Consider the following 14133-nt stretch of genomic DNA (forward strand, 5'->3'; position numbering starts at 1 on the left):
TGGACAGTGCGGATATAGAACATTTCCATCATCAAAGAAAGATCTATTGAAAAGTGCTGATCCAAGACTTTTACTTTCTGGTGGTCAGGTTAGTTACTCTCACATGCATTCCTTTATTAATTCAATAAATAATCATTAAGGATCTACAAAGCACTTGGAGGGGTGGAGGTGTGCCCAGCCCAGAAGTGTGTCTTCCTAATGGAATAGAGGGAAAAAAATTTTTAATAAAAATTTTAACAAAAATAAATTTTGAATTATATATGTGTAATATATATTGTATTTACATTTTTCAACAATTAGTTTTGAAATATAAATTTAATGATGGCCTAACACAATGCCTGGTACGTGGTATGGGCTCAATAAAAATTTGTTGGATGAAAGGAAGTTAAGAATGAACCTTAGGTTATAGAGAACCTACCAGTGGCTCTCCTGCCTCCAGGCTCTTACACATACAAATACTCCACATCACTTTCCACACTCTCTACCTTTAGCTACTAACCATTTAGACATCACTTCCTGACAGCCCAAGTCTGGGTTGAATGTCCGTTCCTAAATATTCTCTGAAGCACCCCCTTCCTGCCCCACCTTGGGAATTTTATCTCACTGAATTTTAATTGCCTGTTGATTTATCACTAGAGTTAAGCTCTATGATAGCAGAGGCTGCCTAGCACAGTGTCTGGCACATAGTAGGTGCCTTATAAGTATTTACTGAATGAATGAAAGAATCCTCATCATCCACAGCGCTTATAACTATGGTTAGGCTTTCCTGTTCCAATTCTGCCCTAACCAGTACTATTTGTCGTCTTTGACTCATCAGCTTCCAATCCACGTTGGTAATTGAAATTATTCATACAACCAATATTTATTAAGTACCCCCTATGAACATGACATAGAGGTAAGGTATAGTAGGGAACAAGACAGACACCGCTCCTGCCCTCATGGAACTTACAGTCTAAGGTGCATGAGCCATTAAAGAAGAAAATAAACAAGTGATTGTGTGATGACAAATTATGAAAATTATGAAAAACCTACCTCCATGCCTCCAACTGCATTCTTTTTAATTTTCCTATTTAAGTGACAAATATTTTTTTCAAGGGTCACTTGGTTTTCATTCATTCAACAAAAATTTAATTCACTTATACTACATACAAGGCACTATCCTAGATGCTGGAAATACAACTCTTGAACAAGACAAGTGCAGTCACCTCCTTCTAGTGGAAGAGGCAAACACTGAAGCAATGGGAGCGATGGGAGGCCATGGAAGGGTTTTAAGTAAGGAAGGGACATGGTCCCATTTGTGTTTCATAGAGATCTTTCTGAAGAAGGGTTGAAAGGGAGCAAAACTGGAAGCAAAAGGCTGTTGCAGTTGTCCAGGTGAGAGGTGACAGTAGTTTAGACTTTAGTGGTGACAGTAAAGGTGGAGAAAGGTAAACAGAGTCAAGAGGTATCTAGAAAATGAAACTTATTACAGCTTAGTAATATGGCTTTTTAATTGGGAATTATCGATTCTTTGCTATGCCATGTGGATTACCCCCTCTAGATAAATGAAATTAGAAAGGTAGCATAGTGGATATTAGCTCAGGCTCTGAATCAGACCAAGTTCATCATTTACTAGCTGAGTGACCTCAGGCAGTTCAATTAACCACTCTGTAAAATAAAGGTAATAATAGGAAGTACCTCATAGAGGATTAAAGAAATAATATGTATTTAGGTATAAACCCTGTATATATATGCCCAGCATATAGTAAGCACTTTAAAATGTCAGATATTTTTATTACTATTTTAGGAAAATTGGTCTATAAACACTAATCTGAATCTGATTAAAATAGAAAAAGCTTACCTGCACCGCATAATAATCTCTTTCCTAGCCTAACTGAGCTAGTTATCACCATATAATTGTTTGGTATGCCTTCACCAACTATCACACCATATTGTGCTCATTCTTTAAAATGCCACAACAGAACTCACTTCCGCCTTATTTTATTTTGTTTTTCTTCCAAACCCACCCCACCGGTCGCTCTACTCAATTCAATTGAATCAGTATTTCTAAATTCAGATGCGTAAAGCTATAACTAGCTTTGGCTTGTCTCTGAGTCTCTTTATATTTGTTTTTCATGCATATTTACCTAACCTCCCAACCTTTATATGACACAGTTCAAGGAAGGACTTGGGGGCATTTATTTTCATACTTCTGTTCCACAAACATGGCACTCAATAAATATAGTTGTCACTTCCCTACCCTATTAGACACCTTTTGTTTTTAAATGGTTTTTTTCCCAACATTAGTGTTCTACCTTAACTTTTGTGTTTCCTGAATGGTGAACAGTTTTGTTTTGTTTTTTTATGACCTAGGCAATGAATATAAAGAGAAGGAGATCCTTCTAGGCTTTATGGACTTCAGCTGATCCCGGGGGTGCTCTATGTGCAGCCTCCGACAGTTACTGGGCAGCAGAGGAAGCGTGTGTGCAGTGGTTGGGCTCACCGGCCTTGGAGTCAGATGCCGGGGGCTGACTGGAAGCTCTGTCCTGTGCTAGCTCTGCTCCCTCAACCTTGGGACTCTGGGTCCTCACGTGTAAAATGTGTGTGATGATAGTACCTACTTCCTAGGCCTGCTGTGAAAATACAATGAGCTATACCGAGGAAGGTGATTAGCCCAATGTGTGGTTCATGGGCTAAGTGCTCAAGAAAGATTAATCTAAATAGAAAGAAAGAGAAGTGGTGAATACTGGAAGCCAGTTTGATCAGCGTTGTGGTCTGGTCTGAATGTTTGTGTCCTCACAAAATTCATATGTTGAAATCCTAATGCCCAATGTGATGGCATTAAGATTTGCGGGGAGCTTAGGTCAGGAGGATGAAGCCCTTTTGAATGGGATTAATGTTCTTATATAGGAGAACCCACAAGCTCCCCAACCCCTTGCACTTTGTGAGGATACAAAGAGGAGTGTTTGACCTGCAATGGGGCCCTCACCCGGCCATGCTTGGCACCCTGATCCTCAGACTTTTAGCCTCCAGAACTGTGAGAAATAAATTTCTGCTGTTTATAAGCCACCCAATCTGTGGTATTTTGTTATAGCAGCCCGAACAGACTAAGACAGTCATTTAATTAATGGGAATTCTAAATCTGATTGACATGAACTAGGAACAAGTAGCCATATTAATTAGGGAGACTTTTATATTTAGACAAATGTAACCAAATTAGAGAAGTTGCACTTCTCCAGTACCAAATTTTTGAGAAACCCCTGTTGCCTAGATTTCTCCTAAAGTGGTGATACTTGTAATTCTTGGGAATTAGAAATCACTCACTCATACCATGCCACTCCAGACTCAGGATCCATATGCTTCAGCCTGCTCTTGTCAACATTGCACAGAGCATTGCCAGCCGTGTCATAGGGTCATATGGGAAATGTGACACTTGAGTTCCTAAATAACCTACCTATCTAAATTGTTACCAGCATTTCCATCACCATTGTGAAGTAGTCCAGGGGCTTCTTAAGAAACAGAAGGAGGGAAGGAGAGGATGGACAGATGGATGGAAAAGAAGAAAAGGAGGAGAAAAAAAGAAATAGGTAAAGACAACCAATCACATATCATTGAGTTTCCAATTTCAGTGGCTATATTTTTAAAATATCTTTTTGCATTTACAACATTTAGAATTCCTATTTTTACAATAACAATGAAATCAGACTGGTCTAAACTATATAAGAGCACAATCATGGTCCTACTTTTTTTTTTCTTATTCATTGGTCAGGCTCCCATTATCTTTGTGGCCAGAAGTCAGTATCTTCCTCTAGATGCCATTTTATATAAAGTCCGAGAATGTGGGCTCCATTACCAGATTGACTGACTTTGAATCATGAACACCATCCCACCCTGTTCCGAACTTGCTGCGTGACCTTGAACAAATCACTTGATCTGCCTAGGCCTGTAACATGGTGATAATAATAGTAGTTATCTAGCAATATTGTTTTGATGATTATATTAGTTATTCATTTATATTTATTGCACATCTATTATATACCAGGTTTTGTTTTCAGCTCTAAGAATATAATGTGAACAAGTAAGACAAAATCCTTGACCTCATGAAAATTCTAGTTAGGATGGGGTAGAGAAAACAAATACATGAAAAAGTTTCAGACCATGAAAAATGCTTTCGTAGGGACTGAGGTCCCTATGAAGATAAAACAGGATTATGTGATAGAGAATAACTAGAGGAGGGAAATGGGGTGTTAATTTAGATGGGATGGTCAGAGAAGGCCTTCCTAAGGAGGTGATATTTGATCTGACAAGAAAATTCAACCATAAGAAGATGTATGGAAAAGAGTTCCAGGCAAAAGGACCAGCAAGTGCAAGGTCCTGTAGTGAGAAGGAGTTTGAAATGTTTGAGAAACCTAAGATGCTTTGTCCTCACAACTCTCTTCTCAAGTATCCAGCACCCCTTCCTCACATTCAGCTGATGATTGCTTCTTAATTCACTGAAAACATAGCAGTCTGTAAATAACTTCCATGAGTTCCTTTTACATCCATCGTACCTCCATCCCTTAACATGTGCTCTATTTTCATTTATCATGAATAATCAGGGCTCCTATTAAGACCTACATTCCATCTGTGCACTAAATCCCATTGTCTTTTCCTACTAAGAGATTTTACCTTCCACATCATCAAATTTCATTTCTCTACTAGATCATACCAATCTACATTCATACATATCTTCTAACCTAATGCAAGCAAGCAGACAAACAAGCAAAACAAAAACAGAATGAAATGCAAACAAATCCTCCCTATCCCACCACACCTTTTGGTACCTTCATTGTTCTACTCCCCTTTACAGTAAAACTCTTCAAGAGAACTGTCATACTATCTCTGATTCCTCTCTTCTCTTTCTCTCCTGAACTCTTCCCAATCATGTGTTCACCTCCTCCATTTCATGGAATTGTCCAGGTCATCAATGAACTTCATGCTGCCAAATCCAGTGGTCAATTCCATGTCCTCATCTTACTTGATGCAAGAACTACATTTGACACAGTTGAAAACTCCATCTTTCCTGAGGCACATTTCTTCTTTCTCTGTTCTCCTCCTGCCTCATTGGCCAAGTCTTCTCAGTTTACTCTACTGGATATTACTCCCTTTCCTTCTAAATAGAAGAATGCCCTAATGGCCTTTCTATCTAGATATACTCACTTCCTAGGTGATCTTATTTAGGCCCATGGTTTCAACACACTTTACATGCTGATGAATCCCCAGTTTTTAACACAAGGCCCAATCTCTCTCATGAACTCCAGACTCTCAGATCCACCTGTCTACTTGGCATTCTACTTGGAGTTTTATATTAATTATCTATCATGCCTAAGAAATTACCCAGAACTTAGTGGCTTCAAACAATAATAGCCATTAATTATCACTCACAGTTTCTGTGGGTCAGGAGTTTGGAAGCAGCTTGACTGGGTAGTTCTGGCTTGGGGCTTCCATGAAATTGCAGTGAAATGCTGGCCCGGGCTGCAGTCATCTGAAGGTTCTACTCAGGCTGGAAGATCTGCTTCAAACATGGCTCACTCACAAGGCTAGAAAGTTAGTCCTGGCTGTTGGTAAGATGCCTCAGTTCCTCTCAATGTGGGACTCTGCAAAGGGTTGACTGAGTGCCTTTGGACATGATGACTGGCTTTCCCCAGAACAAGAGGTCCAAAATAGGAGCTATAATGCTTTTTATCCTAGTCTTGGAAGTCAGTGACTGTCATTTCTAGTGTATTCTGTTGATCATACAGACAAGCCCTGATCCAATGTGGGAGCAAAGTATACCTGGGTGTGAAAACTACAAGGTAAGGATCATTGGGGGCCATCTTGGAGGCTGGCTACCACTGTGTCCAATGTCTAAGACAATGTCTAATGTCTAATTCATGTCCCAAACTGAATTCATGATCTACCAGCCATTCTCTAAATCTGCTCCTCCCTCATTTTCCCCATCTCAGGCCAAACACCTTGGTGTCATCCTTGATTCCTTTTTGTGTTTCATACCAACAATTAATCTGTCAGTAAAACTCATTGACTCTACTTTTAAAATATATCCAGAATCCAACTTCTTCTTACTATCTCTTTCAGTGCTGGTCTAGTCCAAACTACCATCATTTCTTGCTTGGATTATTGCTTCCTAACTGGTTTCCCTACCTCCACTTTTGTCCCCTCTAGTCTGATAACCATGAGGCAGCCATAGTTATCGTGTTTAAAAATTAAAAACTAAATCAGACAATTTTATTCCTCTGCTTCAAACCTTCAGTGTCTTCCAGTTTCACTCAGAATAAAAATTCAAAGTCCTTATCATGGCCAACAAAGTCCCAGATGATCTGGCTTCTAACTACTTCTCTAACCTCTTCTACCATCACTTTCCTCCTGGCTCACTCTCCTCCAGCCCTATTGCTTTCCTCCTTTCCTCAAACTTGCCAAATTAGTTCCTGCCTCAGGGTCTTTGCACATCCCTGAAAAGCTCTTCTTCCTGATATCCACATGACTAACACCCTCCAGACCACTGCTCAGTCATTCCCCATCACTCTCTCTCCCATCACGTTGCCTTATTTTTCTTTATAGAATGTATCCCCCCCCGACATATGATATAGTTGTTTATTTGTCATCACTCTCCTCCTGCTAAAATAGATCTCCAAGAGAATGCCTATTTTATTCGCTGCTGTATCCCAAGGGCCTATAAGAGCGCTTTGCCTATGATAGGTTTGCAATCAATATTTCTTGAAAGAAAGAAAGGCTGAAGGCAGGAATTGAAAGAGGCTAATCCATGCAGAGTGCCTGGCACACAAGGAGTATGAGTTATTATTATTTGATGTGTCCAAATCCCAAGGGGCTTATTCAATCCAAGGAAGAGAGGGCAGTTGTCTTCTAATATCACAGGGATAACCAGAGGGAACTGGTGTCTGGTCGGTCTACTGTTGCTATTTCCTGCTTTAAAAAATACAAGTCCCTACTGCAGTGGAGCTTTGCACATTTCTCCTGGATGCTTTTCTAATCTGTAAGAATGGCAGACTGAGGTCCCTATGAAGATCTCCGAGAATGGGGCATGGACTATTTCTGGTACACACACATCCAGAGATGCCACTTTCAACCTTTTCTCCCTGTTGACACTGCTCTCTATGTGTGAAGCAACTTTCTTTTAAATTGAGATAATTGTAGAATCATAAGCAGTTGTAAGAAATAATGCAGACAGAACTTTTGCACACTTAATTTCCCCCAATGGCAACATTTGCAAAACTCTAGTTTTATGATTTTGCAAATCATAATCAGAATATTGACACTGACATGTTTTATGTGTATTCATTTGTGCATGTCTCTGTGTGTGTGTATAATTCTATACAATGTTATCCTCTCTGTAGTTCCCATACGCACCCCCACATTCAAGATACAGAACAGTTCCAATTCAACAAGGATCCCTCATGCTGCCATTTAAAAAACACACCCTCTTTCCCTCCACACCCCCATCTCTGTCTTCTGCTCCTAAAATTATGTCATTTTCAAAGTATTATATAAATGGAACCATACAGTATGTAACCTTTGGGGATTGGCTTTTTTCCTCACTCAGCAAATTCATCCAAATTGTTGCATGTATCAATAGTTCTTCCTTGTTGGAGGGAAGCATGGGATCGCATTCCATGGTATGCTGTGTCACACAGTTGAACCATTCATCTGTTTAAGGTCATCTGAGCTGATTCTTGTTTTGGGCTATTATAAAAATAAAGCTGCTCTAAACATTTGTGTACAGGTTTTGGTGTGCGAACATATGCTTCCATTTCTCTGGGATAAATGCCCAGGAGTGTAATTGTTGGGTCATATGGTAGTTGCATGTTTAGTTTTTAGAGAAAATACTGAAGTGTTTTTCAGAGTAGCTACCATTTTACATTACACCAGTGAAGTGTGAGTCATCCAGTTTCTCAGCCTCCTTATCAGCATTCAGCACTGTCAGTTTTTTTGGGTTTGTTTTCTTATGTTAGCCATTCTTTTTTTTTTTTTGGCTGTGTTGGGTCTTTGTTGCTGCGCGGGGGCTTTCTCTAGTTGTGGCGAGCAGGGGCTACTCTTCGTTGCGGTGAGCGGGCTTCTCATTGCAGTGGCTTCTCTTGTTGCGGAGCACAGGCTCTAGGTGCGCGGGCTTCAGTAGTTGTGGCATGCAGGCTCAGTAGTTGCGGTGCGCAGGCTCCAGGGCACGCAGGCTCAGCAGTGTGGCTTGCGGCCTCTAGAGCACAGGCTCAGTAGTTGTGGCGCATGGGCTTAGTTGCTCCGTGGCATGTGGGATCTTCCTGGACCAGGGCTCGAACCCGTGTCCGCTGCCTAGGCAGGCGGATTCTTAACCACTGCACCACCAGGGAAGTCCTAACTATTCTTATAGGTATTTAGTGTGAAGCAACTTTTTAAAAAATCCCTTTTCATGTAGTTCTCCTAGGAAAACAAACTGACATTTCCATAACGAAGAGAGACTCTTCCAATTGACTGACGAACTATTTGGCTGTCAACTCACCCTGACTTTGCATAACTAAGATTCAAGTGACTTTTACTGAAGTGACTTTTCTCTGAGTCAGGTGGGCTGCTCCAGGTGACCCAAACTCAGGAGAGACTGATATTTTGATGCGTGTGTTGTTCAATTAGCTGATTATTTACAAATGTACAGACATGAGAGGGTCTGTTTGTAAGCATGAGCTTCCTAGTTTGAAATTCCACCAAAGCTTAATTTAACTGCATGTAAAGGAAGCAAATTGTGATTGTAAGGTTCACAGAGAAAATTCAAAAATGACCCTCAACTTCTCTTATTGTACATCTGGGACATTCTTAGCTGCAGGTTGGAGAATAAGGACCAAAAAACTCCCCATAATCCCTCCAAAAAAGTGGGCACAATACACTCTGATTTTGGAAAGCCTGTCTAATCCTGTCAACACTTGTGTGAAATCACACCATTGACAGTTCTTTCTGGTGGAGGCACACTTACCCTCAAGCCAAGAAAGTGAACTTGGTTTGAATAAGGATGGTTTAGATGTGTTTTCTTCTTGTAGTGTTACTCTCTCTTTTCAATGCCCCGTATTAATAATCTCTTTTGTCTTTGATAAACTGGCATCTCTTTTTTTCTCCTCCTGTGAAAATAAATAAACTGAGAGAAAAGTCAGTATTTGTCAAGTATCCATTTTAACATCCATCTTAATTAACTAAGGAAAGAACATTTATTTAAAATCAGTCTTACTCTGTATTATCCAAGAGCAGTGCCTAATAGATGATAATGGGCTCAATACGTATTTGTTGAATGAAATTTGAATGAACCACATAGTTCATATGTCAGTGTTTGCAAGTGAGGTGATTAAGTGAAGGTTACAGGTGTGGGCTTTGGAATCACTCATGGTCAAGGCTGGGTTTTTTCACTCATTAGCTTCATGACTTTCTGGGATGCAATTTTCTTGTCTATGAATATTGTTTACTATACAGGGGTACTGTGAGCATGAGAGGCAGAAATACACTGAAATATTTAGCATAGGGCCAGTACAGGGTATGTACTCAACTTTGGGTTTGATTATCATTTCCAATGCACGACTATTAGACCACCAGAACCTGAGCTCCCGAAAGGCAGTGAATGGATATAACTTTTCAAACTTTTGTCTCTGCCCCAGCCCAGAACACAGAATCTGGTACCTGGTAACCAGCACTAAGTATAGGTGTGTTGAACTAGTACATATGTGTATGCATTGCCTTCAGGGTAGCCCAATAACTGAATGACTGAAACCAGTGCCACATTCATTCATGGACTTCAGATGAGTCAGTTCTGTGCATACAACAAATAAAGTATATGGAAAATTCTGGGCCATGGCTACTGACCAAATCTGAACCAACTATTTAGCAAATGGAGTGAGTTGGGCATGGGAGTGGGATTGCCTGTATTGTATCCCACTTCCACTTCTGGAAAAGCAGCTCTTCTATAGATGCCACTTTCTCAAGACACGGTTTGGAGTTCAACATCTACATTCAAAATACTAGTTTATATCCATCTATCTATTTTATTCTATTCTATTCTATTCAGTTTATAAAAGTAGTAACATCACATTTGAAAAATAGGGGGAAAGGAATAAATTATCCAGGGTCTCCAAACCCAAATATTGCTACTGTAATCATGTCTGTTCTACTCTCTGTGTTTGGTTAAATGATGCCCTTGGTCTCTAGGAAGCTGGTATCTTAGCACCCTCACCTCTGAAGTAAGGCTTGAAAAATTTGTTCTATAAATACATTTGAAAAGTACTTTGAAATTCTTGCAGAGGAGTGATTTACTGTGATAAAGGCAATTCCTATTCCATATCAATCATGCTATCAAGTTCTCGCCTAGCCCTAGGCCTAATGAAATCACTTTTACATTTCTCTTTTTAAAATTTCTGTCATTTTGGGGTAACACTTCATCTCTGTAGTGGAAAGAAGTAAAGGGAAACTGTGGATAAGCATAAAGCAAGAAGGGGAGGTGAGGGGGAAGAAGAGGCAACAGTTGAATGTGGGAACGCTCTGGGCTTGCTGTTAGAAGCTGTGGATGTTACTTCTGCTCCATTGACAGACGTGCAATTCTGCGTCAATCACTCAGTCTCTCTGGGCTTTTTTTCTCATACGCAAAGTTGGGGAAGAGGTGTCAGTGAAGGAGTTTCACTAGATGATTTTTAAGTGCACTTCGCTTTTATCACTCTACAGTGAGGGGTCCACAAACTGTGGCCTGCAAGCCAAACCATATTGGCATCTGTTTCTGGACACCTGTGAGGTAACAATAACTTTTACACTTTTAAATAGTTGAAAAAAAAAATCAAGGGAACAATATATTGTGAAAATTCTCTACAGTTGAAATTTTCATATGAGTTTTATTGGAACACTGCCACAATCGTTTGTTTACATATTACCTATGGCCTATTTCATGCCAAGAGGGCAGAGTTGAGTAGTTGCCAGAGACCTCATGGCCCACAAAACCAAAAATATTTGCTGTCTAGCCCTTTACAGAAAAAGTTTGCCTACACCTGCTCCATATATATATAGCATTCCTGCTTATTTGGGGTTGACCCGTCTCTTTTATACGAGGTGTGTGCTCATCAGGTATTTTTCATAGTGTTATGATTATAATGCATTATCCCATATACTGTTCAGCTTTCTAAGAGGAGGGACTCTGTTTTGCTCACCATTGGAATCCTAGCGCCTTACACAGTGCTGGTATATAGCAGGTGCTCAGGATTTGTTGTTAAATAAACATTCTAACACCAGTGCCAAGCCAGTCATTTCAAAACTCCAAAAGGGATTTTTCATCTAGTACAGACTAAATTATTTCAGTGAGTTCAATTTTTTAAAAGTTATTTTTAAAAACTTTTTTTCCTGACCAAAATCCTCCCTGCACTAAACTCCCACCGAATTTTAGAAAGGCAATGAAGAGAGAATTTTTGTAAAAATTGGAATCCTTTTTCTTCCTAAATAAAAAATATATTTAAAATACTGGTAAAATTGAAATGGCCTCAGCTTTTTACAACCGTTGCGCCACGTTTTAAAAATGACGATTATTGGAGTCCAAGGCATGGTTGCCATAGCATTTTGCATAATTTAAGCACAGCAGCAAAGGATACCGGTATGTGTGCCGAGTAAAATGAGTGTGCGAGGAAAAAAAGTAAAATTTTGCGTTCTGTGCGATATGTCGAACGTGAACGTATTGCACGTTGTGTTGCAGATTTACTACAGCTGAGTCATTTCGGGACACGAGTGTGTGCTTCCAGGAAAAAACGAGAGGAAGGAGCCAGGCTGAGGGTCTCGTCGGGTTCCCCCACGGACTTCCAGCAGCAGACAGCGGTATTCCGCGGCGGTCGGCGGCATGGTCAAAAAAAAAAAAAAAAAAAAGGCGCCGCGGCCCCTTTAAGAGCCACAGCACCTTCTCCAAGATACCATCTTGCACCAGGAGTTCACTTAAGCTCTCTACCTAACTTGCTAAATCCCTCCTCCTTCACTGGGTACGACCGGCGGGCGGGGCGAACGAGCCTTTTCATTGGCTTTGCGCGCACGGCCCCTCTGTCTCCTATTGGTTTCTGCGCCCGCCATTTGACGCTGTCTCCCGCCCTTCTGTGCCGTCAGGCTACGTTGAGTGAGGGCTCTTGGGTTAGTTCCTGTTAGGCCCCGGCCGGGGGAGTAGGTTGAAGTCTCCTAAGATGCCCGGTGGGCTGGAGCACTGAGAGCTGTGAAGAAGGCGTGAGGAGGCGGCGAGGGGTGACCCGCGGCAGGCCCGAACAGGAGCGGCGGCCGAGCCCGCCTTCCCTGCACCATGCTCATAGAGGATGTGGATGCCCTCAAGTCCTGGCTGGCCAAGTTATTGGAGCCGATGTGAGTGAGGCAGGCTGGGCCGGGGCTGGCGAACGTGGGCGTTGGGGGCCCGCGGGGGTGTGGGGGGAGGGGAAGCGGCGTGGGGGAGGGCGGAGCGGAGGGGCCGCGGTCGGGAGGTCCCGGCGATGTCTTCTCTGTAGTACTATCAGCATTGTGAGGGTGGGGGGGAGGGAGAGCAAGGGGCGTAGAGGCGGTGTGGCTGGGGGGCCGGGGGGGGGGAGGAGGGCGGGGAGGACTACGAAGGTTTTTTAAATGTAAATATTGGGGTGCTCAAAGGGGCAGAAGGAAGTGAGGGAATTTAAAACATTGCTCTTTGAGAACTGAGGGAGAAAGCGGGGCTGTCGAGGGATTTTAAAATTTGAATATCGGGATCTTCAAGGGAGTATCAGGACACCAAGGGCTTTACAAATAATATTATTCCGGGACTAAAAGATCTAGAAGCAGAGTATCGAGGACCTTTTGAAAACATGAGAGGAGAAAGGGAGAGTAGGGACATTGAGAGATGTATAGCGATTACTGAGCTCTAAAGGTTCAAGAATATTGAATTAAAATAGGGTAGTTGAAAGGGATTTGTTGGCATCGAAGTGTTTTAGGAATTATTGGGAACCTAATAAGCCTATTGAGGGATGTTATTATTGAGGAGTTGATAGTGCCAGGAGAGCTGATGATTTTTAAATACCATTAGGGGTTGGGAAAATTGAGATTTTTGTAAGTTTGATTGGGGGTTGAAAGGACTACCCTGGTATCTAATATTATTGGAGGACGGGCTGGGAGGGGTATACCGGCAGCTTCTAGGGATTTTTGGATACAGGTATTGGAGTGATAAAAGGGGTAGTAGGAGGAATGAGTTTTGTAAGTCCTGAGAGGGCAACTGAAGATATTGGGGTGTAGGATTATCGGTGCAGGGCTTGTTTTTTAAAAAATATTTTGGGTAGTATTGTGGAAATATTGCTGGGATCCTTGAAAGGAATAGCGGCGGTATCAACCTTTGGTTGGTTTTGTAAGCATTTTCAAGGGGCAAGGTTGTGAAGTTCTTATTTGGGACACTGGGGCACAGGTAGTCTCTGAAACACATCTCCATGAGCAAAGAGGGAAAGCTGGAGGGAGGGTTGGAGAGAGGTGCTATCTCACCTTCTTGGGAAGGAAGGCATGGGAAGGGATCATTTGCTGCCCCCTTGTCATTTCTCCTTCTTACTTATCCTCCTAGTGGAGGGGAGGGCTTTCTGGCTGAAAGAAAAGGGGTAGACGAAGAGAAGGGCAGGCCTTGATTCGTTAGATCAGATCACTTTAGTGGAAAAATTGAGTTTTTGCAGAGGCGGAAAGAAGGGGTAGTTGGGGAGGTGTGGAGGTATGGTGAAGTTGGGGCTGTTGGGAGACAGCTACTTCCCTGTTTGTCTATTTCCTTGTCCTCCTGAGAAACCCTGTTAACTAACTTGTTGTTTTGCCGTTTTGGTTTCTTGGGTTGGGATGGTAACACCTAGGAAGACTCATCTGTAGTCCAGTGTGTCAGCCTTGTGAAGGAAGTAGGATGGGAAACGGAGACAGCATTAGGAGCATGTTGATGTCTGAAATGATATTTATTTGCTTTCTGAGGACGAGGAGTGTGTGAGTAGAGCACAGGTATGAATAAATGTACACTAAGGGCCTTTGAGTTTTACATTAGTGATGGTCTGATTAAAGTGAAAGGGACTTCTGGACACCCTTGAAAGTTTTATAGAAGAATATGGGCCTCTTGAGTGTTCATCATACTTTCCCTACACACAGTAACAAGCTTGGAGC

At 41.6% G+C, this 14133-nt stretch overlaps 1 protein-coding gene across 2 annotated transcripts in view; it reads left to right on the forward strand.

The window, feature by feature from the left end:
• Positions 1-12109: 12109 nt before the first annotated feature.
• The window catches only part of RBM27 (RNA binding motif protein 27), a 64087-nt gene continuing 62063 nt past the window's right edge, over positions 12110-14133 (forward strand). For both annotated transcript variants that reach the window (XM_061188294.1, XM_061188295.1), the window contains exon 1: positions 12110-12354. In XM_061188294.1, the coding sequence (XP_061044277.1) occupies positions 12296-12354 (59 nt within the window). In that variant the 5' untranslated portion in view covers positions 12110-12295. The remainder of the gene's footprint in view (positions 12355-14133) is intronic.

Source organism: Eubalaena glacialis, chromosome 4, assembly GCF_028564815.1.
Source record: "Eubalaena glacialis isolate mEubGla1 chromosome 4, mEubGla1.1.hap2.+ XY, whole genome shotgun sequence".
NCBI classification, from domain to species: domain Eukaryota; kingdom Metazoa; phylum Chordata; class Mammalia; order Artiodactyla; family Balaenidae; genus Eubalaena; species Eubalaena glacialis.